Raw genomic sequence first — 25,475 nt, 5'->3', positions numbered from 1 at the left:
TTGGGCGGGTTTGGGCACAAAAAATTGGCCCAAAACTTGTCCCGACCCGAGAAGTGAGCTGATTTTTTAATGTTGGCCCGGCCCGCCCAATGATCACCTCTATCTTTATCAAACGCAAACATGTTCTTTTTTGTCAAATATTATGTTCTTTTTCAAACACGTTCAACCACCCGATTAACCATGAAAAATAACATGTTCTTTTTGTAAAGACTTTATGTTCTTTGTAATGGCATGTTCTTGTCAAACACAGGTATGTTCTTTTTCAAACACTAGCATATTTTTTTTTTCCCCATGTTCTTTAAAAATGTCTAATGTACTTTCGGGTGCACCCGGCCGACCCTGGTGCACTATACTATATGTTAAAACCATCTACTGATTTGAGGTAAAGAAAAAAAAAATGCAAGTAGAAGCTTAGAGCACTAGAGATTAATAATAACTCAAATATTCAGTCAAATGTGCCTGTGGATCTTGACAAAAAAGATTTACATACATCAGTTTCTAGAAACTCATCTTTACATGGCAATGGCAATGGCATTAGAATATATTATGTGAAATTACAGAAGCCAGAGAAATTATAGGCTAGAGTAAAATAATGCGCGAGAAAAATCAATGATTAGAACCCAAGAAGGTGGACAATTTACCCGAGAGCTCTCACTGGCTACTTGTTCTTTTCCTCCGGGTAGTTTTCTTTACTGGTGCTGCAGTAGAATCAATAGCAGGCTCAGATTCTTGCTTTGATTGGTTGTTAACAACTGTTTGAGTTTGAGATTCGGTTTCTTCCTCAGAATCACTGTTATTAGCAGGCGATTTTCGTTGCTTAGGCTTACCGTTAGATGCAGTTTTTGAAGAATTTACTTCAGCTCTCAATCTTAAAATTTCACCCTTTGCAGAAGCTAAATCCTCCTCCAGTTTTCTGGCTTTCTTCTGCAAATTCTCTCTTTCAGTACCAAGTCTCATGATAACACTCTGTGCATCTTCAAAATTTTCTAGGGTTTCTTGGGCAGCTTTCTTTTCAGTTTCAAGAGAATTGTTGAGGAACTCTTTTTCCTCCTCGAGACTGGAAATTCGGGAATTAGACACCTCAAGATCTTTAGAAAGCATCAATGCTTGTTGATTCATCTCATCAAGTGATCTAATTGCTTCATTGAGACTGGTCTCGAGAGATTTCCTTGCCTCCTTGTCCTCCAGTATTTGGTTTTCCAAGGTTTGTACTTCACTATTTAAGGAAGCAACCATTTTCTTTTCCTCTGTCAAATCATTGGTTGCACTTTCAGCCTTTTTATACACTTCAACCAATTTCTGCTGAAGGCTATCACAATTCTTGGATGTTGCTGTCAAATCCTTAGACACAATTTCCAGCTCCTTTTTAGTTCTATTCAGAGCCTCCTTCACTGAACTTAGCTCCCCAGCTAGTGTTTCTGAATGTAAAGTAGCCTCATTTAGGCTTCTCTGAAGTGACTCTCTTGTTGTTGAAAACTCTGCTTGAACTTTCGAGAGTTCAGCCTCAAGCCCTGATGACAACTTTCGCGACTCTTCTAACAGCTTATTCAGATCAGATGCTTCAATTTTTGATGATTCAAAAGCTTCTTTTGTCAGTTGAAGCTCCTGTTTTAAACTTTGCACAAATTTGGTTTCTTTATCAAGCATTTCCATATAGTTGTCCCTGTCTTGAGTCAGATCAGATATCAAAGCTTGCTTAGCACTAGCTTCGTTCACAAGCAGCTCGTACTTTTCTTTTAGTACATTCAGTTCACTCTCTTTCTCCTCTAAAAGTCTCCTATCATCAGCTGTCTTTTTCTCAGATGATGATTTCAGATCATCATACTCATGCTCAAGCGTGTTGAGCTTTAATTTTAAATTGTCACGATCAACCGTCAAAGAATCAACACTAACATTCAGATCGTCCAACATCGAATTCTTCTGCTCTAGTTCATTTTGATACTTCAACAGCTGTTCATTCAAATTTATAATCTGTGATTTAAGGTCATCAACTTCATCCCTAGTATGTCTATAGGAAGAGTTCAACTCAGTCAGATCAGAATCCTTTTGCGCAAGAGAGGAGTTAAGGCCTTGTATAGTTTCCTCCTTTTCCTTTATTTCTGAACTCAACAAGTTAACTCTTTCTTGCAAGACTGCAACTGAGCCATCCTTCTCCTTCACTTTCTCTTCAAGTGAACCTTTTTCTTTTGCAGCCTTATCAAGTTTAACCCCAAGATCTTCAATATCGAGCAGCAGCTGTTCTATTTTCTGTTTTTCACCTTGTAGCTCTTGACCTAGCCCAGTTATTGTGCTGTTTGCCGACTCTAAACGATTTACCAAAGACAGCTGCTCTTCTTTTGCTTTGTTGAGTAGCTTATCTTGTTCTTCCTGTTTGGAAGATAATTTTGACTCAAAGTTCTTCTCCAAGGTTACAATGGCAGCATCCTTTTCCTTCAGTTGGTAGTTAAGCTGCAAGTTTCAAGACCGTTCAATAAGACAATAACACATTAAAAGAATTAACATGTTGCATCAAATATTTGGGGAAATTTCAAGATAAGTAATCAATCACATGAGGAAGCCTTAAAGACTAAATATACAGATGAAAGCAGACGTTGCTAAAAATAGAGGGAAAGGGAAGATTACCTAAAAATAATCAATAAGAAGAAATGACTTACATATTCTATCTTCGCCTCTGATGTTGCCTTGTCCTTTCGCGCCAAAGAATAGAGAGCAGCAAGCACACCAGAACCAAGGAGTCCTATTGCATTTAATAGAGATAGAAAAGGATTCGATGATCCATTTCTTTGACTTGTTTTCTGCCAATAAAAGTTTCTCATTTCAGCTAATAGCTAACTTCACCAAGACAGAAAAAAAGTAAATCAATTTGAAGTATTTATCACAAAGAAAGAAAACAAATAAACCTCAATGGCTTGATTTTCTTCTCCGCTTCTTTCTTTATCTTCTGCTACAAAAAAAGTTACAGAACCATGTAAGAAACTCAGGATCACATAAACAGAAACCGCATTTACCATTAAAGCGTGTATATTGGTACATCTATCTTCCTCCACCCCCTAAAAGATACCCTTTAGATATCAACCCAAAAACCCTAACAATGGTGAGTATCACTCCATGGAAATCCAACCAAGTGTGGGCCAAAAAGATTGGAAAGCTATTAGCCAAAAGCCTTTGAGTCTCTTCATGGAAAACCACCCAAGTTACGCCAAGAACCTCATTGTCGCAATAGAACTAGTGCTCCAATTGCTCTCCTAAGTGAAACACTTGGAGAACTCCTCCAAGATAACCATTGCACATGGACAAGGGTTTTTTTTTTTTCCAGAGGCAAATCTGCATAATTAGGACTGAGAAGTCCATTTTGAACAGCTAATTCACAACTTAAATCATGAGTGTTAGTGTGTTACCATGTTTCATACTATAAAGAAAATTATTAAACTCTCAATCTGCACCTTCCACACACGCTCTTTTAAGAAGAAAATAGATAAGGGATTTGAAGATATCCAGCTACAATACGGAAATAAGTATTTATTGGCCTCTCAACAGACTATGTATTATTATTTAACACAGATCACCAAAATTATCTTCACGCCAATTAATGTAGGATACATGCATCTGAAAGTCAACTGAGAGTTTTGGAATATAAACCCTAAGTAACTAAAAAATAATACTTCATAATATTTAAAAATTAATGGGTTCTTTGACCAGAATTAAGTTGAGAAGCCATTTTCTGGCAACTAGATTAGTGTTGTCAATGAGCCAAGCTTATTAAGAAAGAACAAAATTAATCAGTTGATTGAACAATATAGTATAAATCACACCAGAAAGAGAGAGGGGAGGGGGACAGTGCAGTAAGAACTACAAACAAACTAAAACTGAGGGACACGTCTATTTTAAGGATATATTTCAGTCACCGCCTGCAAAATAATGTAATGTAGAAAGAAAATGTTATAATGAAAGTGGACAAAAACGAAGAAGAAGAAGAAGAGAAAAAAAAAAAAAAAAAAAAAAAAAAAGAGCAAAAATGGGAGCAGTGTAAGTGAATGCCCAAAAAAAGAATACTAAAATAAAAATTTTGATAGTAGGGGGGGGGCAAGGGGAGATAAAAAGAGAGGGAAAATGTGAGTGAAAATACCAAAGTTTGAAAAAACCTTAACAAAGGAAATGAATAGACTTTGCAAAACACAATGAGTTTAGGAACAACCAAAAAAAGAAGAGGGTACATTTAAAGTCATGACTTGTCCTCAACGTAGAGTTTTCCCTCCACCCTATCCAATCCCATATTTTCCCTATCCTTAAAAACTCATATCACTCTACGTTAGGTCTTCCCCTACCCCTCACAAGTCACAATCCCATCACTTTGCCACTCTTCAAGCCTCCTTAACAGAGCCTCACTCGATCTCCGTCTTACATGGCCAAACTACCTTAGGTGATTCTCCCTCATCTTGTTCTCAATAGACGTAACCCCTAATTTCTTCCAAATTATTTTATTTCCAACCAACCCTTTCTAAAATTCCTCCAAGGATTTCTAAGATATTGTTTCACTTCCTTAAATAAATGAATAGCAGGACAATTCAGATCAACATCACCTTCACCTACTTAAATATCATCATTTGAGAGGATTGTGGAAGCCATCAGTCGAAAGGGCCTAGAGTCTTAGGCCATTACTGCTTCTTACAGTTTGACTATAACATGTTGTTTGGATAGCAAATAAGGAAGGAAAGAAGGGGAAGGGAATGGAAAAGAAAAAAAAAAAAGAGGGGGGGGGGGGGGGGGGGGGGGGAGCTCCATTTCCTCTCCAAATCTCTCCAATTTTGGAGGGATTATGCTTATTAAAGAGAGAGGGAAAATGGATCCCTCCCTCTCCTTTCTCTTCCTTCCCCCAATCCTTTACCCAAACAAGAGAGTTTGTCCCCCTCCATTTCTCTTCCTTTCTTTTCCTTCCACCTGCTTCTATCCAAACAAAGCGTAAGACTCTTAAAATTTGACCACCACCATGAGAGGATATGCTAAAGGGGGAATTGAGTTGACTACAAATGATGAATTAGTTGAGGCTTCATTCTTCCTCCGATTGGGAATGATCAACAATAATGATGGACAATTCTCTAGGCTTTGTCCCCTCTCTCTCACCAAGGAAAACAAAAACAAAAAGAAAACACAATAAGAATTCACAAAAACAAGCCTTGCACCAAAATATCTACTCATCCTTTGCAAATAAGAGAACATATAGGCGGTAATGTGTAACAGTTCAAGCTTACTGTTTATGGCAGCTTCAAGGAGGCAACCTCCAGCTAGAGAGAGGAAGAGAGGAAATAGAGAGAAAAGAGGAGGATTTATTATCATTCTCAACATAAGGATCAATTACAGCTTGTTCATTATTTATATCAGCAGCTAACAAATGAATTGGTTAGTAAGCAAATTAAGAGTTAACAGAATTCCTAGTTAAAGGAAAAGAGAACTAGCTCCTATTCTCGTAATAATCCTGTTACATAATGCGATATAAGAACCATATCGAACAGGGAATAAAAAAGGAGTGTCCATGAACCATAGTGACCTAATCATTCATAGATCTGTAAATAGCGAGGATATCAGAAGTCAGAATACACCAGGCTTTGAAAAGCACAGGTAGCAAACAGAGGTAACCCTAAGCACTAAAAGATTATGTTATGAAGTTGAGAAGAGACAGGGGTTTGAACAGAACCTTTAAGAAATCTACAGCCTGCAGAAAGATGGGGAAACAGTATCAAGACTACCCACTATCGAGTCAACCAAGGGTGATCAAGAAGATGAAAAATGATGTAATGGCTTGTCCTCACCTCCTCTCTTTCATCAGACTGCAAATTTCATGTATGCCCTCTAAAATCATTAATAAATAACAGGAAAGGAGGACAAACAAACCATAAAAAACCCAAGGAATTAGTTCCACCTCCATATATCTTTGCTGGTCATGAAGACTCTTAGACACGTCGCATTGTCGCTTGAAAGCTTTGAAACCTTGAGATTAGGCCAATAATAATCTACAAAATCCTTAAACCTGCTAATCCACTTCCTAATTCTATATGTCACTGTCAAATTGCACATTCTTTTACCACCACCAAATCTTCTCTCCTTAACACCACATTCAAAGGATTATAATTTCATCTGAAACTATAAAATGTATGCTGATCCTTCTCAATCATCACATTCCTGTCAATAGATCATCCAAACAGCCCAACTTCCTTTCCTCATCGAAAAGCCGACAAATTATTAGTTAATCTGACCCGCAATCTCCTGCATAGATTCCAATACTACTACAACTGAAATTTCAACTAAACTACTTCACATCAATATATGACTGGAAAATAATTAATTACCAAAATCAATACATATACAGTAAAAGATGAAACAGTAACAATTCAATACACAAATACAGTGAAATTCGAGCAGAATTCCAGGGTTGAAGAGCATGAAACGCCAGATTAAAACCCAGAAAAATCACAGCATCTAAATAAATAATAATCAACACCCATCTCATCAAACACCAAAATTAGCAAATGCATCAAATAATTCCAAACAAAAATTGAAAAATCAATACCCTAAAACAGATTTACCAGAGGCAAAAGCATCATTATTCCAAGGCAAAAGGGGGAAAACTGAGATGCCCAGAAGCAACAAAGCTCTCCTTTTACAAGAATCAATATCTTGTGGGGTCAATTGGCGATGCAAAGAAGCCATTGGAACTCTGCCATTTTTACTGCTTCTTCTTTTACCCTCTGCATTTCGAAGGTAGAGGAAGAGTGGACGAGAAGAGAGAGAAAGAGATGAAGAAGAAGAAGGGTGAGAAGGAGGAGGAGAGAGAAAATGGTGAAGAGGAGAGTGTAAAAAGTAAGAGCTTCCCATTGTTAAGTGTCAATCAACAATGGCGGATTTGGGTGATTTTGTTGTTTCTGAGATAGAGATGAGCTCAGAGACTGACACCTTGGTTCAATGGTGTTTGATTGATTCTTTCTATCTCTATTTTATTTTAATTGTTTTTTTGTCAACAAATAAGATGAGAAAATGTGGCTGAAATATAAAAATGGAATTGAACAAGTAATGGAATGTGATACTTTTTTTTTTTTTTTTTTTTTTTTTGACAAAATATGATACTGTTATCAGTTTGTTGTCAACTGAGAAATTTTTGATATACCCCTTAATGGAGCATTATGATCCATGAATTGTATTCAATTTAGACACATAAATAACACAATTATGAAATTTGTTATATATACCCGAGTGCAAGGTGTACTCAAGTGTATTATGCTCATTTTAAATATTTTTTTTTTTGCTCATATTAAAATCTAAAATGAGCAAAATTATATCAAATGAGCAACAAAAACACTTTTTGGTGCACCTACCTTCTCTATGTATACCCGGGTGTATATAAAATTTCACATGCAATCAAGTTGTCTCTGATGCCCTCTAGACTTGTCGTAAGTGCCTTTAATTTTGTTGGAAGCTCAATAGAGTGCTCAAAATAAAAACTCACATACGAGTACGGAGTATAAAGGAGAGGGAAAAGGGGTGAACAAAACCTAGGCCATTGTCTTGTGGATAGAATACTTGTGTTTTAATGTACCTAATGTATAAAAAGGAGTTTGAAGGCTTAATGGACCACATACATGCACAGCCAGACTAGACTTGGATATGTCATTTGTGCTTCTATAAAGACATTTTTTTTTCCTCTCGTGAATTGCATAATATTTGACTTGTTATTATTAGCAAGATTTCTTAGCTGTTACAAATCAACTGCTACTTTAATTGAGTCCTTGATTTTGTTATGTATTTGATTCGATTTCGTGGTTTGCTCTCTAATTAATTGCTACTTGCTTTTATTCTCCAAGTCTAGCCTATTTAAACCCATTCCTTATTCAAACTAAAATACATAGAAATCATCACACATTTATTTTCTTAAAAATTATTCTCTAGTTCTGAGCAAAAATTATAATTTTCATCCGTGAATTGTGAATGCACACAATTTGCAAAGTGGTGCTCATTGGAGGGTGACGATGGCAAAGTTTTTACTACATAGGGTAGTGCGATATCGCCCTTGAGGACATTGTTCATCTCCATGTAAGTTTTTATTGCTTTATTTTCAACCTCTTTTGATTCAAAATATGAAATGAATCATCTAAATTTCTATGCAAGTGAACCAACGTTTTTTAGGCAAGTTTAATCAATATCTTTCCTACTAAAGTGAACCAATGTCTATAAGGCAAGTTTAAATGACTAAAGAGAATGTTCTTATGGTATTGAAAACAATCTCTTGCCGACATGTTTAATTGTCTGTCCGCCTTGCAGCAATGCAGCCTACCCTAATGTGTGCATCAATGTCGTTGCTAGCTTGCTACGCATACGATATACATGATTACATTCCATTGTGACCTAAAGTAGATCCACCTCGACTTACTTTTCTCACCTCCTACAATTCCAATCAATATACGTCCAAATAAACCATTACAAAGATAAGAGTTAATGAAGTTTATGATATCAAAACTACCTTCAACCACTTCAACACAAGTACAAGTAATTAAACTAGTTGACATTCACTTTCAACCACTCAACACAAGTATGAGTAATTAAACTAGTTGACATTCACCTTTAACTCGATAATCTCATGTTCTCATCGCCCAATCTCGTACAACTATCTCTTGGCTCGAAGTAAGAGGCAACATGTGATCTGATGACATGAACGGTAACTGATTAGCTGAAGCACAAAAATGAGATCATCACCATCAGCTGGCCGAGGATAACGCACTCAGCTCACTTTAGCAGGACACATTCCCTGCTCCTCCTTCCTAAATCTTCAAACCCCTTTTTCTCTCTCTTCCAAATTTGTTCAGTTTTCCCTTTTTAATTTCATCTGAAACCCTTGACTGCTATTAAAATAAACAATTTCCATCAAAATATTATTTGGGGTTTTTCAATACCCTTGAAATTGGGCGCTAATCAATGCCAATTTTCAATCATGAACTGTATTTTTTTGGGAATTTTTTCTGGGTCACAAAGATGCAATCTTTGAGGTGAGATTCTGGATTTTTTTGCGTTTTTTAGTCTTTTATGATGGAGAATTTTTGTGGGTTATTACTGAATCTTGAGATTTTTAGGGTATTTTGTTGTTGTTTGTTGTAGATTTCCCTTGATGTTTCAATAAAGAGTTTTGAATTGCATGTACATTTCATTTGTAATTCTGAGCAGATTTGATTAGTTTAGGTATGAATTTAGCCTTTTTATGGAAGGATTTTGAGGTGTGATTGAAGATGCATTGTTGGTTGTTTGGAAATTTGGTGCAGAAAATCATTTAGTTGCAGTAAAAGCAGGCCTGAATTGTGAATTTTGTTTTAAGGTAATATTCTTGTGGTTGGAATGCAATCTTAATAAACCAGTTTGAGGTAACTTGTGATTTTGTTGCTTCAATTGAGAATGGATGATGATAAGGGTAACGGTTCGAGGTATATTTCGAAAACATATGGTCAGAATGACCAGCAAGAGTATGGTTCCTCGCTCCGTCCTAAGGGTTCTGGATTCAGTGATAGGTATCCTAGGGAGAGTAATCAATATCCCGGTGATGAGGAGGAAGATATAGAAGATGAAGAATTAGGGGAAGAAGATGTGGAAAGGAATGGTGTTCGAATGATAGGCAAAGATACTTATGATGATGAGGAGGACGAGGAAGAAGAGGGGGAGGGGGAGGGGGAGGGGGAGGACGAGGAAGAGGAGGATGACTCTGATGATGAAGAAGACGACGACAATGATGATCATGAGGATGGTAAAAGATTTAATGGGAAGGCAGAGGATATCAGCAATGGAAAGCCTAGGAAGAAGCGGAAGTTAAAGACTATAATATCAAATTATGAATTTGCTCCGCGTGTGCCCACCCCAACCGTTCAGAAAGCTACATTGCCTCAAGTTCAACCTACATCGAGTGGGCAAAATCCTGTGGGAGATTGGACTGAAAAAGAGACTTTTGCCTTATTAGATGCATGGGGAGAGCGGTTTCTTAGACTAGGCAGGAAGAGTCTTCGTTCAGATGAATGGCAAGAAGTTGCAGAAAAAGTGTCACAGGAGACAAATGTTGAAAGAACTGATGCTCAATGTCGAAATCGATTGGATACATTGAAGAAAAAGTACAAAAAAGAGAGTACCAGGTTAACAGCAGGTGGAAGTGGCGTTAGCCAGTGGGTTTTCTACAGAAGGATGGATATGTTGCTGTCTTCTTCTCATCAGCAAACTGGCCTTTCATGTGGAATTGACTCGGGAGAGTATGTATTTATGAACTCTAACGTGTACTTGAATCGTGCAAATGGATTGGATGAGATGAGAGATAGCCCAGGAAATTCAGATTATCTGAGAGATGAGGACGGCAATGATTCAGATGGACTCCCACCTAAGGGAAAGAAGAATAAAGGGAGAAGAGTTGACGGTTCTTCTGTCCAATTGCTCGCTGATTCTATTGAGAAATTCAGTGAGGTATATGAGAAGATTGAAAGTAATAAAAGAAAGCAGATGGCAGAGTTGGAAAACATGAGGATGGATTTCCACAGGCAACTAGAAACACAGAGGAGGGAAATTCTGGAGAGAGCTCAAGCCGAGATTGCAAAAATAAGACAAGGTGATGATGATGATGATGATGAAGAAAATGATCTCTCTGCTGAAAACCTCAGTGGATAATGATCTAATATGTAGTGGTTAGTATTCAGTTGTAGCTCGTAAATAATGTAATTCATGTTCATCGATTGCCTGCTAAATGTTGTACCATATTCTGTAATAGGGGGTTAGCATGGACAGGTTGTATTTTTACAGATTCAGGCACCTCATTTGACAGTTTATATGAGTTTCTTAGGTTAAAAGTCGATTCAAAGACTTCAACGCTTGGCAGAACTATATGTATTCCAAATCAATGGAAATTTATAACTATAATGCCTGTTTAAGTCCTTTAGGCCTGCTATTCAAAACTTTGCTGCAGAGAGCTTCCTTTACCACAATAGTTTTCTGGTTTCAAAAATTTAAACACAATTAGCGTCAACAAAGTGTATCTGACTCACCTTTGTCATGAACATTGTAACATTTGCTATCAGCAGCGAAGGCATAATATGGATCCAGCCATCAGCATAGCGTCACTCCTTTCCACACAGATCAAACTTGAGATGCCCAAGCTTCTTTATGTCCTGGTTCTTCCTCACCATCCAAGATCCAGGTACTTCAGTTCAGTCAAGGAGCAATTGTTCAATACACGAGTTTAACAAGTTCCCAATGCTTCTATAAGGAAGTTTTCCTCAACATTTCAACAACTTCAGGCTAAATTATAAATGGGTTTTTGACATCTCCAGAGCCCCAATATAATCCAAAGATAGGTCACATGCATTCAGATAAGACAATGCAAATGCTCTACTGCTCTAGTCTTTAAATGGATATTTCAAAATAATAGAAAAACATGTTACCAAAATAAACAAATTAATAAAAATATATATATACACGTAGTATATGACTAAAGGAATGTGTTACAATAAATACTACATACTCTGTATGTATAATAAGTTCTTAAAAAGATGATAGTTATGTAACCAAAATATGGAATTAGCGAGAAACATGTCCATCAGTACAAAAGAAGCAATTTCCAGAAGATAGTGATTTTCTTACGCTCAACTCCAAAAGGATTAACTCCAGCTAGATGATGGGCAGCTGTTCCCATCACTTTTAACATGAGAAAACGATACAGAATTAAAATTATTACTCAAAACAAGAATGTCCTCCAGAATGGCATCAAGGTCCGTGTTAAAAATCGCTGCTCTGTTCAATCTGCTCACAAGTAGTTCACAATTCGACTCCACCACTATGGCACTATGTGCTTCAGTCCGTATCTTCTACCAAGACAGAGCGCCATTACTATGGCTTTAGCTTCAGCTATACTAGGGGACCACCAGGCTTTCATGCGTCACACAGCAGCAAGCAGAACCTCTGCTTGACTGTCCCACGCCACCACTCCTAACCTGGCCGGCTGGCCCAATCTTCAGTATTCAGGGCTGCATCAATGTTCAGCTTAATCACACCAACAGGAGGGGCTGACCATGTTTTCTGATGGGAGGGTTTCTTCATCACGGGCTTGGAATAAATTTGTTTTGCATACTTACCTTGTTCTTCCTTTACCTGAACACACGATTAAGTAAGATGGTGTTTGGCGTTTCTTTCCTGTCAAACATTTTCTTATTTCTTTCAGCCCACAACCACCATGCTAGGATGGCACCACCCTACTTTAATTTGGTGTCAATATTCCTCCCCATCACAGGAGGATTTTGAGTCCCCAACTCCCCATCACGCATCAAGATATTGCACTTAGTCTCCTCCCACAGACTCCTAACTCAAATACATTCATACAGTACATGCCATGGACTTTCTTGTTCTGACTGGCACCAAGTGCAAGAAGAATCCTCAATCAGGTGGCAGCTCTTATAAATAGTTCAGGTAGGAATTGTGTTGGTAAACAATTTCCAAAGAAAGTGCCAGACCTTAGGTGAGACATCAAGGCTCCAAATTTCAACCCAAGCGTGATGAAAATCATCAAAATTACAGTTTTTTCCTTGGCATATAAGCTGATTTTACAGAATACTCATCTTTCCTTCGAAAAAGCCCAGTATATTTCATCCTTTGGGGTACAACTGATGGGGATATCAAGTATGCATTTCTGATCCCTAACAAGTACCAAATCAGTCCTCCATTCCATACGCTCTGCATCAATTAGATCACTCTCATTAAAATAATCCTCTAACAAATCAGTCCTCCATTCCATACGCTCTGCAATTCCCATTTGATTATGTTTTTTGTTATGTATATTTGTTATGTATAGTTCACTAACATTGGTCAAAGTAGAGCATATGAATAGTGCTTAAGTCTAAATAGGCATATTTATTATAAAAAAAAAAAAAATGGACTCTAATGAGTATTTTTTTTCATCCATTAAATTTATTGAAAAATAAATAAATAACCCCAACAAAACTAAAAACTGTCCTGAGGATGACATATTAACACTAAAAAGGTGCTGTCATAGGTGCATGATTTTGTTTGTTGCTTGGGATGTAAGATTGGAACACGAAGACTTGTTTAGTTGTTATAGATGAAAACAGCACTACAAAACATAAATAGCTATAAAATCAGAAATGAAAACTAGCCTGATCGCCAAAGCCAGAAAGGAATTGGTAGGAGAGATGCTTACTCATCAAGATATTACAGCCTCACTTCATCCAATACTATAACAAATGGCTCATCAGACTAATATGAAAACCAAAGAAGCATTATGAAGAAAATATCCTCATAAATCACACAGACATCGACCTATCATTGCACTGGAAAGGTTAGTATTTAGCTTTCATAACCCATGAAAATTTAAGCAAATGAATAGTCAATTAAGGCAGCAACAGTAACAAATAAGCAGCATACCTGACTACTGTACAAAAGTTGGTGGTGTAGGCTCATCATCTATCTTTCCCACTGCCTCAAGAAGTGATGAATATGTTATTTGGTCATACTGAAAACCATTGTTATTCATCTCTTTCATCAATTTCACAGACTCCTCAAACATACCAGCACGACTAAGACAACTAAGCATAGTATTGTAGGAAACAGCATCTGGTTTGATGGGTAAATTCTTCATCTTCTCAAACATTTCTATTGCTTGTTTTGGACCACCTGCTCGAGCCACACCATTTAATATGATATTTCGTGAGTTTATATCTGGTGCACAGCTATTTTCTTCCATAGTCTGAAGCAACCTTTGTGCTTCATTTATCATGCCAGCCCTCGCTAACGCAGACATGAGTGCATTATAAGCATAAACATTTGGATTGCAGCCAGCTTTCTTCATCTCATTGAAAAGATCTATTGCTTCATCAAGACAACCACTTTTACCATACTGTTTAATCATCACGGCATAAACTCTAGCACTTGAGGTACCAGAGGTTTCTTTCAGCTCCTGGAATAGCTCCTTTGCAGCATCATATCGTTTTGCTTTTCCAAGGCTATTAATCAGACTGCAATATGCTGCTGGGCAAGGAGGAAAACCCTTCTCATCCATTTCTTCAAGAAGCATCAAAGCCTCCTCAACTCTATGCTTCTTGCAAAAACCATCAATCAGAATGGAGTAAGTGTAAGAGCTAGGAGCAATCCCAACTCCCTTCATTTTGTCGAACAATGCAGAGGCCTGAGCTAGTGGAGCATTGGCTTCAAATAAACATTTGATTACTGTGTTATATGTGACCACATTTGGTATACACTGCAAAGATTCCATATCTTCAAACACCTTAAGTGCCTCAGCCAAAAGACCAGACCTGCCTAAAACATTTATTAAGTTGTTAATTAAGACAACATCTGGCTTGCATCCTTCTTTTAGCATACTTAAAAAGGTCTCATAAGCCTCATCCACTCGGCCAAGTTTACCAAGTCCCTTAATCAATTCAGTATACGTGTAAACAGTTAGAGAACACCCCTTTTCTTTCATTTCTTTGACCAGATCCAATGCCTTGTCAGCCCTGGCCTGCTTGAAATAAATGGCCAATATTGTTGTATAGATCTTTGCGTTGGGAACTAATCCATTAACCTTCATCTCATCAAACAACCTCACAGCAGAATCGTCACGGCCCAGTTTTCCAAATGCTTGTATCAAAGCACCATATGTTACTGTATCAGGGAAGCAGCTGTCATCATTACACATCTCAGTATAAAGCTCATGCACCTTTTCATAATGACCTCCTTGCATCAACATCAAGATGAGGGAGTTGTAAGTGCTTGACGTTGGTTTACACTTGTGCCTTTTAATCTGATAGAAGATTGAAACTGCTTTGTTCAGCATTTTAGCATGGCCTAAAACTCTCAGAACTTCAGAAAATTCAGATGGGCTAAAGTGACATGAGCTTCGAACAAAGTCTTGGATCGTCTTCCAAAGTTCACTAGCTGATCCAGCTTCAAACAAACAATGGATCAAAGCCATGTAACTGGTAGAGTCATGCTCAAAATTCCTCCTTTTCCCTGCCCACTTAAAGAACTGAATCTTGACATTTATATCAACATCTATTTTAAGAACTTCACATACCAATCTATGATCCACCCTTAGCTTCAGTACTTCCAAAGCCTTTTCAGCATCAGGCCCCCACTTAAATACTTTCAAAATCCTGATAAATCTCTCGTCTAATGCTCGAGCATAACTCTTTCGACTTGGTGACGTGCTTTGGGAATCAGACACTGGATTTTTTACAAGAAACATTTTGACAATCTCATTATCTGCAGTGTGACAAAAGGCATGTAGGAGTGAAGTCACATTATTCAGATGTATATACACTGAAGGATATATGACTGATAGAAGATAGCAGGCAAGAAACAGACTCCAGATCATTTTATTATCATTAAATACTCGACCAATGAAAAGAGCAGAATTCAGAACCGATGTTCCATTCAATTATCATTTGATGCTATACAAATCATAGTTGTCTAGAAGTGCACTCATTTCAATCACAAACTAAAATACCTCAATGGTCAGCCCAGTTTATTTTTCCAAGAATGTGTTTGTAAACAATTTTTAAAAAAATGTTAAAGGAAGTCCTAAGATTTGGGAAGAAAGGAAAAAAAATAAAGTATAAGGTTGGTTTAATTGGTTCTCAAAGTGGAGACAACATAACTTCAGTTCACTTCTTGCTATGTCTTTGTGAAACCAAACTCATGCAAATCCCGCTTACAACCAAACAATTCAAATGCCACTTCCTAAACTTTCTTTTCTCTTCCGTCCTCTTCCCATCAGATCAAAGCAGCAATTCAAAACTAGCATGGTTTTCTTTTTGGAATGAATAGCCAAAATACATACATTGTAAGTTTGTAACATTATATGCACGACAAAAAATCCTAAAATTAGCGGAATTTTACACAAGGATCAATAGCGTGCACTCTACCTGTTTGCTTAATTCGTTGGCATAATCTAGGAATCGTTGATATTGCTCGCCTTCCAGTAGCCACACCAATCATCATTTCCCCGCGTTAAGCCCCCTACAACTCCTACAAGTAAGTTATTTCGCACGAAACCCTGTCAAATGATAGAATACCTCAACAAACCAAGAACACCCCAAAATGAAGAGTTCATCACTTTGGGTTACTCAACACATTGCTAACATTTTCAATTGACAAACAAATTCAGGCTCGTCGCTGAATCAGGGCAAGAGAGGCAGCTGATTTGGGAGATAATTCAATATTCATAGTTCAGTCCAAACATTAAAGGGTTTTGCAACACATTATCAACCAAATTTGATTCAAATATCAAATTAATTCTTCTTGCTTAAGCAAATGAATAACAAAATTCTAGCATAGTGATATTGTTTCAGTTAATCACATTATAAACAATAGTTCAATAATCAATTCACCATAAAAAAACCCTAAATTGAGTTAGATTAACGATTAATACTAGATTGTGAAACTGATATTTGATGATGAAGAAAAACAAACATCTTACTTCACAGTAGCTGCTTCAATGGAAGAGAGAAAGCTCAAAAGCCGCTTCAATAAAGGAAAGAAAGCTCAGAAGCCGCTTCAATGGAGAATTCAGAGTACGCTTCAATGGAGGAGAGAGGGTGCAATTAGGCCTTGTTCAATTTGTTTTTTTCTTTATTTAAAAAAAAAAAAAAAAAAAAAAACTTAGCCGGTTCTAATACGATTATTTCTAGTTCCGTTCAGCTTTAATAAGTTCAGTTCATTTTATTTCATTACATCTCCTAATTTTCTTCTCATATAAGTTCAGTTCAGTTTTAATAGATTCGGTTCAGTCAATGTTTAGGAACTGAACTTATTAGATATGAACTGAACTGAAATGAATATTTTATAAGAGAAGGAAATTAGGAGCTGAACTGAATTGAACTGAAAATAATAGTATGAAAACAGGCCCTTAGACTTGGTTCATTTAGTAATAATAATTTCATTCATTAAAATTAATTTAACTTCAATTAAAATAATTTCAATTCAAGAAAAATTATTTCAATTTAGCAAATATCGGTGAAGTAAAAAAGGGTTTTACTTTTTAGTGTTCCCTTCGCATTTTATTACGAGTACTTACCATTTAGTAAACAGGGTTTTACTCTTTAATAATCCCTTCATATTTTATCATACTGATAAAAAATTCAAGAGAAATGGAGAAATAATGAGTACGAGTATCAATTTAATTTCTACTATTACTCACTCTCTAATCTCTATAGTACTTGTATTATTTTTTTATACTCCATTTTTTAGGGTGAATTTAGAGTGTCCTCTATTTGGGTAAGGGTAAAATTAGAGAGTCCAAAATTTGGATTAAATTAACTTTAAAATTCAATCTATTCCAAATCAAATTAGTCATTCAAATTGATTTTTTTGGATCAATCAAAAACCTGAAATTGCTCTTGAAGTCATTAAATAGTGGTGTAAAATATTTAAATTTATTAACATAAATAGCACAATAAGTTAACCCAAAACTTCTATATCTATATCTATACTTATATATTAAAAAGCGTTTCTAAAAACGTTTATGTGCCATGAGGCACTCTGCCATGTCATCATCCTAATATGAGCATATTCTAATGAAAATGTCTATCTTGAGATTTGAACTCACAACCTAAAATTATGCATTAGAAGCTTTACCATCTCATCTATCCATTAATAATGCTTTTATACTTGATTCATAAATATATATATATATGGGCTGAAGATCTGAATATACATTTAATGATTGTGGTTCTTAAAATACCTATTCTATTATTTGCTAATAATGCTCATCGATAAGGTAACGCAAACAAGAAATATTAACTATTGTTATAAATATACTAATTTTATTTATTTAATTATTTTGATAATAATTATGTCTTTATTTTCATATTGATTATAAATTATATACAAAAGACATGTTTATATAATTAGTGTTTGTTCTATAAATAAATTGTTTAAAGGTTAAATGAAAATCTATTATATAAATAAACAAATAATGAATAAATGGAATAATATAGAATGAATCTATCTATTCAATTATAAGTGTTCAAAGTAAAAACTCGGGGCATCGCCCGGGTCACACACTAGTATATAACAATGGTAAGGATGCCCCGGGTCACATACTAGTTAAAATTTAAAACATTCTCCTTAAGACATGGTCCATTGAAATTTTTGAATAGGCTTGAAAATGCTTTTTTTATGCAATTTTAGTTGTTTTTTCCTAGCCCAAAAAAAGTGTACGGCTCCACCATATTTGGCGGAATTAGGCACATAATTTCCAGAGCGAGAAATGGGTTTTTTTTTTTTTTTTTTTTTTTTACCTCAGCCCAATCCAACCAATGATAACCTCTAGGATCAACATAAGTCAATTTGTAAAACCATTTCCATTGGTGAGACTCAATTTTGAGTACAGAAATACAAAATCATCTCCCTTGGTAAAACCATCTCCATTGGTGATACCTGAACCACTTCTCAAATTAACATCTCATGTGAAGTCTAATTTCCCAATAGTGAAACTCCTTGAAGTATACTAATGTCACTTTCAATTTAAAACCCACCAAATCCATATTGAAAGTTTTTTATTAAAAAAAATTAAAATAAAACTTAAATAATTTATAAAATATATTATAATATTGATAAGGGCCCAACACTTTTTTACAAATGATATCAATAAGTTGGTATCTAAATTTGCAACTTTTTTTTGGAGTTGTTAAGTTTAAATACCAACGAGTTCCTAAGTTTATATTATCTCACACTAAGTTTAAATACCAATTTATTGGTATCCTTCGCAAAAAATACTCTTTCTCAAAAAAAAAAAAAATAAATAAATAAATAAATAAATAAAAATTCCATTAAGGCATCAAGTCTCACCCATGGAGATGGTCTAATATTTCGTAACATATTTAATAACATTGTTTATAAATATATCCGGTCATTTGGCCAAAAAAAAAAAAAAAATGTAGTTTAATTTAGTTCGAATTTTGAACTTGATCCAAACTATCAAAATCTAATTTAGATTTGATTTGAGAAAATTGATCATATTGGACTCAATTACTATATTCAAAACTTGATTTTAATTGTCTCAAAAAAAAAAAAAAAAAAAAAAAAAAAAAAACACTTGATTTTAATTCACATAGTGATTTTGGCCCGGATTAGAATTACCGAATAAACAAATCTACTACCTCCGTTAAATATTACTCTATAGTTGCAACTTTAGGGTATTATTTATCAGATATAAAAAATTCCAATGTTATAACTAATTAACGGAGATAGTATACCAAAATTAGAGAGGCACGGATATTCACATTCTAATGTGTCAAATTTAGTGAAAAATCAAATGGAGCAAGCAAATAGGACCAAAGGAAGCTTTAATTAATGCATGGATTAGGTACTGGTATACTAATGTGCTTAAAAAGTTAATTGAAATGATAGTTTTTTGGAATTTAACAATGGATTCTCTTTGGAAATTTTTAATTTTCTAACTAGAGTAAATATCATGAACAAGCGTGTACCAAAAAAATAATCCAATTTTCAAATTTTTTATTTTCTAACTAGAGTAAATATCATAATCCAATTTACATATCAAGGGTTTTATGTAGATGATGGGTAGACTGGTAGAGTACACCAGGATCTATTGAGCCTATAATCCCTAATATGTACTGAGATGATAGAATTTTAGATCGGCTTGCGTGAATAGCCAAACACTAAGCAGCCGATTCACACGAATCTAAAACCTTCCAAACAAATTGATAACAGCAAATCAAAGAAATAAATTTCGTGATCATTGAACTTCAAAATAGCTTAAAAATACTACTTTCCAGTAACAAATAGAAGTGAAAATTCAAGTAAAAACATTAAGAAAAGTCTTCTAATCCCTCATCATCCCTTTAAAACCCATTCATAAAACTGGATTTTAAAGGAACCTCGTCACACACCCCTTCCACCTATAAAAAAAGTAGATAATAAGCACTCCTAATGAGAAATCAATATTACAATATTCTAACCGGATGAAGAACAAAAACATCTGGTAGCTCCTCCCTGTAAGAGCCCCTCCTGCAAAGGTCAATGGGCTCAAAAAAGAAACGTAAACCTGAACAAGAAGAAAAACCAGCCAACCCCTTGTAAAGAATTATCCTGAAGCAAACCCATTGCATAAACTTAGGCAGAACCAGGAGCAGTTTCTGGCTTCTCAGTCTCCATGGGCTCTGCATTTGGTGTCTCGTTGCTGTCATCAACACCACCATCCGCATTGGCATCTCCACCTGGAGAAGGAGCCTCACCACCTTGAGCCTGCTGAGGTTGTGGCTCAGGAGTAGCTGGCTTTGGAGGGGCTGGTTTGGGTTTCGTCATTATTGGTCTACATAGCCTGTTATGCACCAATGCATTGTTAATTAGGCACAAAGAAACAAAATTATAGCACATCACATGCTTCATACGTAACTCTATGTATATCAGCTACAAGCCTAAACCAGAAATGTATTTCCAAGTACGCTAAATTGATAAAACAAAATCATTTTAAATTTCCCAAAAAAGTACTAATAACTCCTCCATACTGTAAATTGTAATGCACAATTGCAACCACCCAAAGCTAACTGAGCACTAGTATGGTGAAATCTTGGACAGTGAGATAAATAATAAACTCCTCTAAAAGAAAGAACTCAAACAAAAATAACATGAAACAATGAAGCATTACCTGTCAAGCTCCTCAGTTTTCTTCAACACATCCGCTGACCTCAGAGCAGGAGTTGCATATTTAGGAAGTGCATCCTGTTGCTGCTGCTTCTCTCTGAGCCATGCTTCTGCTTCCACACAGGCATTTAGGACCTAAAATCATTCCGAAAGGTCAAAGAAACCGATTAAGTGGCTGAGGTAACATATGCGAGTCACAGTAGCAAAAGAAGTCCACGTATACTACCTTCTGTTTATCCGCAAGATCAATGTGTTCAAATTTGGAATCATTTGACACTGCAGCATCTCTATAGCTATTGATACAATAGGTTAGCTGCTGGATAACATTTCCCCGCTCCATGTGATCCTTGTAACGTTCTTCAATCGGATCACCTTGCTGCAGTTTATAAACAATAATGTCAGCAAAAATTTATATACAAGGGAAAGACAATATTAGGAACTGCAATCACATAAATCTTGCCTTTTTTAGCTCCTCAAGCTTAGCAACATAGACACTCTTAATTTCATCTTCACCATCCTCATACAACCAGTCTTCAACCTCTTGAAGTCTAGCAATAAACTCATCTTTCTCGGAAGGAGTGACAAACTCCTGGTATTTGTCATTAAGCTGGATACAATAAAAGAAAATGAAAGTTTAGGCACGACATTATATTTTGGCATAAACGACGATCCACTAAGTTACAGTGCGCCAAATACCTTGTTTCTCATGTCGTAGACATAGGCCTCAACAGCATTTTTCCGATCCTTTGTTTCCTCCATCACACGATCTTGCAAAGCTAATTCAAACTCCTTTTCAACTGCCTTTTGCAAATCAACTTGTGACAAACCACCATGAACTAGCTCAGTGACTGGGACATTTGTTTTCTTAATCTTCTTCTTAGCTTCAGCCTGTAAGAAAGACAGCAAAACATAAGAGCCACTAAAAACACAACTTCCAAAGTGCAACATCATGTAGCTTAGGAGTTCAACTGCAATAGCTTTCCACACAAAAATCGATAGCAAATCAACCATCTAAAAGCTATCTGTTTGAAGAGCCTTTAAAGTTCCCAAATTTTATTTTGTAAAATGAGAAGCTTGACTAAGCAAAACAGAGCAAGGAAATTAACTAAATTATAAAGCAAATTTCATCATAAAATAAAATAAAAATAAAATAAACAAAAAAACAGAAAAGGGACAGCCTAAATTGCATTTCAATATTATAGAGACCTGAAGTCAGAAGACCACACCCACCAAGGTGTCACGTTTTAGATAGACAATTACACAAAGCAAAATTACAACCATCACAAATCATGCAACCCAAAAGGTAACATCAAAGTCTGGACATTCACTTCTTTAACAATTGAGTTATATTCAATAATTGAGCAATTTTGACTATAACCAGTAAAATCTAAAGTGAGTTGTTAGTAAAAAAAATTATTAGCTAACACCTAGAAGCCTAATTGCACTATAAGCCTACGTAGAACCTGGTCCTAAACAACAGAAGCAGGTGAAAGAGTTCACAAATACCTTGGCATCAGTATCCATCTGCACTGGCTTATCATCAGCTGCTGTTGCTTCAGGGGTACCATTTTCTGCTGCTGTTGCTTCTGCAGCACCCTTAGCATCTTGCATGTTCACATCAGCTTCACCAACAAGAGTCTCATTTGCAGTATCATCAGTATCCATTTTAGTAGTTTCTTTCACCACTGGAACCTCAACTTCTTCCTCTTCCAAGAGCTGAAATAACCAAGAATTTCCATAAGTCATGTAAACATGAAAGTAAATACAGCTTACATCACCACATTCACCAGTAATCAAATTAGTAGTAGACTCACTGTTGCTGATTCAATAGCCACAATTCCATGAAGATTCAGCCGCACTCTGACCTTAAGCTTTGCACGATCACCATTAGTTGATTGAATAGGGCCAATCTGTCCATTCCCCAGAAATATATAGAGGGCCAAAAGCATATTTAGAATAGCAGTAGAGCAAAATTACCAACAAAAAATTGCATATTGTAAAAACATACGATAGATACGTAACAAAGTAACCAAGAGTACTACACTACTACTAACCGTGTAGGAACTAATCTTAGCTGGAGCCTGCAACTCACTGACATCAGCATACTGCACATCAACAGCAAAAGTACCTGACCGGAGGATTGTTACAGCCTTCAAACAGGGTATAGTACTCCCTTTAGGAATTACAGTTATAGTTTGCTGCCCCTCTGCAGCCTCATTCTGACCATCAGCAGCAACCCCTTTCCATGACAATGAAATGGGAAACGGGAAACTTTCATTAACCTGCAGCAGGGAAAAAGAGCATAAGAAAAGAGAAATGATATGAAAATAATCCAGCAGCAATATCACACTAAGCATTTAGGAAATCCCTAACTAACACACAGTAGTTTATGAGCCTTTTAAGCCACGCATAAAGATAATGTATAGTCCATTAGTCCGTACAGGAATTTGCAAAGTATGACAGAGTACAGATGACAGACCAAAGGTCAGCTGCAACTTCATCATAACAATCTCATGAAAAGAGAAGTTTTAAAATGGAACACAAATGTAGCCACAACAGAAGCCACACAATAATCACACTAGACCGCAAAATAATGTAAAGTTCTAGCAGCAGACCACCATATCCATTATAAAAGACGAAGTGGAATGTAAATCTCACCTGAAATTCTTTTACTTTGAATGTAGGGCTGAGAATTGCACACTGTAATGCACAGCCCTTTGCTACACACTCACTGGCATTCATCGTGCGGCGAGGATCCTTCCCAAAGAAGTCAGTCAAAATCTTCAAAACAGCAGGAATCCTAGAAGCTGAGCCTACCAACTCAACAGCATGAATTTGGTCAACTGTAAGACCTGCCTCTGCAAGAGCCTTTTCCAAAGGCTTCTTCACACGCTCCAAAATTGGTATGCAAATTTGCTCAAACTCATCCCTCTTGATAAATCTTCTAACATCCTTCTCCTCCATAAGGCACTCAATGTTCAACGGCGCCTCTGGATTAGCACTGAGAACCTTCTTCAACTTCTCACAGGCTGCTCTCAGCCTGAGGCAAGCTCTAGCATTTTGATAAACATCGATCTTATACTCGTCCTTGAACTTAGCAGCGAAATGCTGGAAAAGAGCATCATCAAAGTCACGCCCACCCAAAGACCGGTCAAATGAGTGAGCCAACACTTTGAGTTGGGCTTTCTTGAAAGCAGCAATGCATACTTGCAAACTTGAATGTCCAACATCCACAAATGCAACATTAATTGGGTCACTTTCAGGTAGATCTGTCTTGTAGATTCCATAAGCCAGAGCAGTAGCCGTAGTTTCATGAATCAATCGCAAAGGATGGAGTCCAGCAATGGTAGCTGCATCTATCACAGCTCTTCTCTGAAGATCAGTAAAGTACGTCGGGATTCCAATGCAGCAATCAACAACTGCAGCATTCAAATTCTTTTCTGCTATGCCCTTCAAATTCGAAAACAGCATACCCAAAACCTGAGTCGGGGTGAATGTTTTGGTCTCTCCCAAGTACTTCACATGGATCAAAGGATATCCATCAGGCCCTTCAGTCACCATAAATGGCATTGATTTCAAATCCTTCTGCAGCTCAGGATCAGAATATAGCCGACCTATTAATCTTTTTATCTGTGAGATAGTGGTCTTAGGGTTCATCATCGCTGATGCCGCTCCAGCTGTCCCAATAAACCGCTGCTTGTCACCAAAGCAGACAATTGCAGGGGTCTCCCGTTTAGATTCATCATTCAGCACAACGTCTATCCCTCTTTGCCTTGCGACAGCAACGACACAGCTCTCATTACCAAAATCAAACCCGACCACGCTCATCTTTACAACAAAACGTGATCAACCTGAAGAAAACAAATGCATAGGTAAAATACTTTGTCAAAATCGGGTCTTCCAATTCACCAATCCACGCTTAAACAACTATAAAATCGGGAAAATCATGCAGAAACAAAATGCCGAAACCCCGAAATACTAATTACGAGCAAATTATCAATATATAACCTTAAAAAAAACTATTAGAAATTTAAGTAGCTCAATCCTTTCCTATAGACAAATGCAGCAACAAACACACACTCAAAAGTTTCCATTTTCGACGTTTTGAATTCAAAAAATTCCGATTAAATAAAACCATTTTCAATCCTTCACCAATTAATCAGATATTACGAGTATAACCATCACAATGCGTTCATTAAAAGTTCATACAGATTCATGATTATGAACTGAAACATCAATCTAATCAAATTCGAGCATAATCAATTACAAAATTACTTCATAAAACAAAAAATTACGACAGAAAATTACAATTCATACCTAAAACAATCTCAAGCAAAAAAAAGCAAACAGATCTAAATTAACCAAAAACAAATCTGAATCCAAACAAAAAATCGAAAAAACTAGGGTTTGTAGATCAAACTCACCTCGAGGAAGAAGATCTAATGGCGCAAAGAAGATCGGACGGCTGAGAAGAGGAGAGAGAAACGACGTGAAGAAAGGGGGTTCTGGAAAATCCCCTAAATAAGCACTTTGTTAGAGAGAGAAATGAGGTGGTGTTGTTGTAAGGCGGAAGAGAGAGAGAGTGGGGGAGATTTACAAGGGTTTTAAATATCGAACCCAAACGAATGGTCAAGGGTTTATATGTAATTAACTACTTCGTGACGTCTCTAGAGAAAATGGTTTGTTCTAGAAACATCTTTTTCTATCTTAGAAGTATGATGCGTTTACTTGTGTTTTATTGGTGTTTAGGGCGTTAAGTGGGTGTGATTATATTAAGCTCGAGCGCGGTT

At 36.4% G+C, this 25,475-nt stretch overlaps 4 protein-coding genes across 13 annotated transcripts; 1 reads left to right on the top strand and 3 right to left on the bottom strand.

The window, feature by feature from the left end:
- Positions 1-424: 424 nt before the first annotated feature.
- LOC145558694 (MAR-binding filament-like protein 1-1) lies at positions 425-6,995 on the bottom strand. Of its 2 annotated transcripts, none has more exons than XM_081620003.1 (4): positions 6,582-6,995; positions 2,901-2,944; positions 2,655-2,795; positions 425-2,448 (listed from the first exon to the last, which is right to left on the bottom strand). In XM_081620003.1, exons 1-4 carry the CDS (start codon positions 6,868-6,870, stop codon positions 652-654), a joined length of 2,271 nt encoding a protein of 756 aa, XP_081476129.1. In that variant the 5' UTR covers positions 6,871-6,995; the 3' UTR covers positions 425-651. The 2 variants fall into 2 exon arrangements, with proteins under 2 accessions (XP_081476129.1, XP_081476130.1); XM_081620004.1 differs by having other exon boundaries at positions 2,901-2,941.
- A 1,662-nt stretch (positions 6,996-8,657) lies between these two features.
- Positions 8,658-10,994, top strand: LOC145558693 (uncharacterized). Of its 2 annotated transcripts, none has more exons than XM_081620001.1 (2): positions 8,658-9,032; positions 9,303-10,994. In XM_081620001.1, the coding sequence occupies exon 2, from the start codon at positions 9,433-9,435 to the stop codon at positions 10,678-10,680; it is 1,248 nt and encodes a 415-aa protein (XP_081476127.1). In that variant the 5' UTR covers positions 8,658-9,032; positions 9,303-9,432; the 3' UTR covers positions 10,681-10,994. The 2 variants fall into 2 exon arrangements, 1 of the variants encoding a protein (XP_081476127.1); XR_014092604.1 differs by having other exon boundaries at positions 8,659-10,783; positions 10,835-10,994.
- A 456-nt stretch (positions 10,995-11,450) lies between these two features.
- Positions 11,451-16,635, bottom strand: LOC145558691 (pentatricopeptide repeat-containing protein At3g16010-like). Of its 8 annotated transcripts, none has more exons than XR_014092601.1 (5): positions 16,496-16,635; positions 15,942-16,035; positions 13,444-15,279; positions 13,220-13,338; positions 11,451-12,735 (listed from the first exon to the last, which is right to left on the bottom strand). XR_014092601.1 is itself a non-coding variant. In XM_081619999.1 (4 exons), exons 2-3 carry the CDS (start codon positions 16,015-16,017, stop codon positions 13,448-13,450), a joined length of 1,908 nt encoding a protein of 635 aa, XP_081476125.1. In that variant the 5' UTR covers positions 16,018-16,044; positions 16,496-16,625; the 3' UTR covers positions 11,451-12,735; positions 13,444-13,447. The 8 variants fall into 8 exon arrangements, 2 of the variants coding, with proteins under 2 accessions (XP_081476125.1, XP_081476126.1); XR_014092603.1 differs by having other exon boundaries at positions 13,444-15,240; XR_014092598.1 differs by having other exon boundaries at positions 15,942-16,044; positions 16,496-16,625.
- A 3,121-nt stretch (positions 16,636-19,756) lies between these two features.
- LOC145558690 (heat shock 70 kDa protein 14-like) lies at positions 19,757-25,271 on the bottom strand. Its single transcript, XM_081619998.1, has 10 exons — positions 25,110-25,271; positions 23,344-24,536; positions 22,740-22,967; positions 22,500-22,595; positions 22,192-22,401; positions 21,382-21,573; positions 21,146-21,292; positions 20,912-21,061; positions 20,690-20,820; positions 19,757-20,362 (listed from the first exon to the last, which is right to left on the bottom strand). Exons 2-10 carry the CDS (start codon positions 24,511-24,513, stop codon positions 20,155-20,157), a joined length of 2,532 nt encoding a protein of 843 aa, XP_081476124.1. The 5' UTR covers positions 24,514-24,536; positions 25,110-25,271; the 3' UTR covers positions 19,757-20,154.
- Positions 25,272-25,475: the final 204 nt, after the last annotated feature.

This window comes from Chenopodium album, chromosome 9 (assembly GCF_948465745.1).
Source record: "Chenopodium album chromosome 9, dcCheAlbu1.1, whole genome shotgun sequence".
NCBI lineage: Eukaryota > Viridiplantae > Streptophyta > Magnoliopsida > Caryophyllales > Amaranthaceae > Chenopodium > Chenopodium album.
The sequence above is the reverse complement of the archived record's forward strand: the minus strand, read 5'-3'. Positions and strand labels throughout refer to the sequence as shown.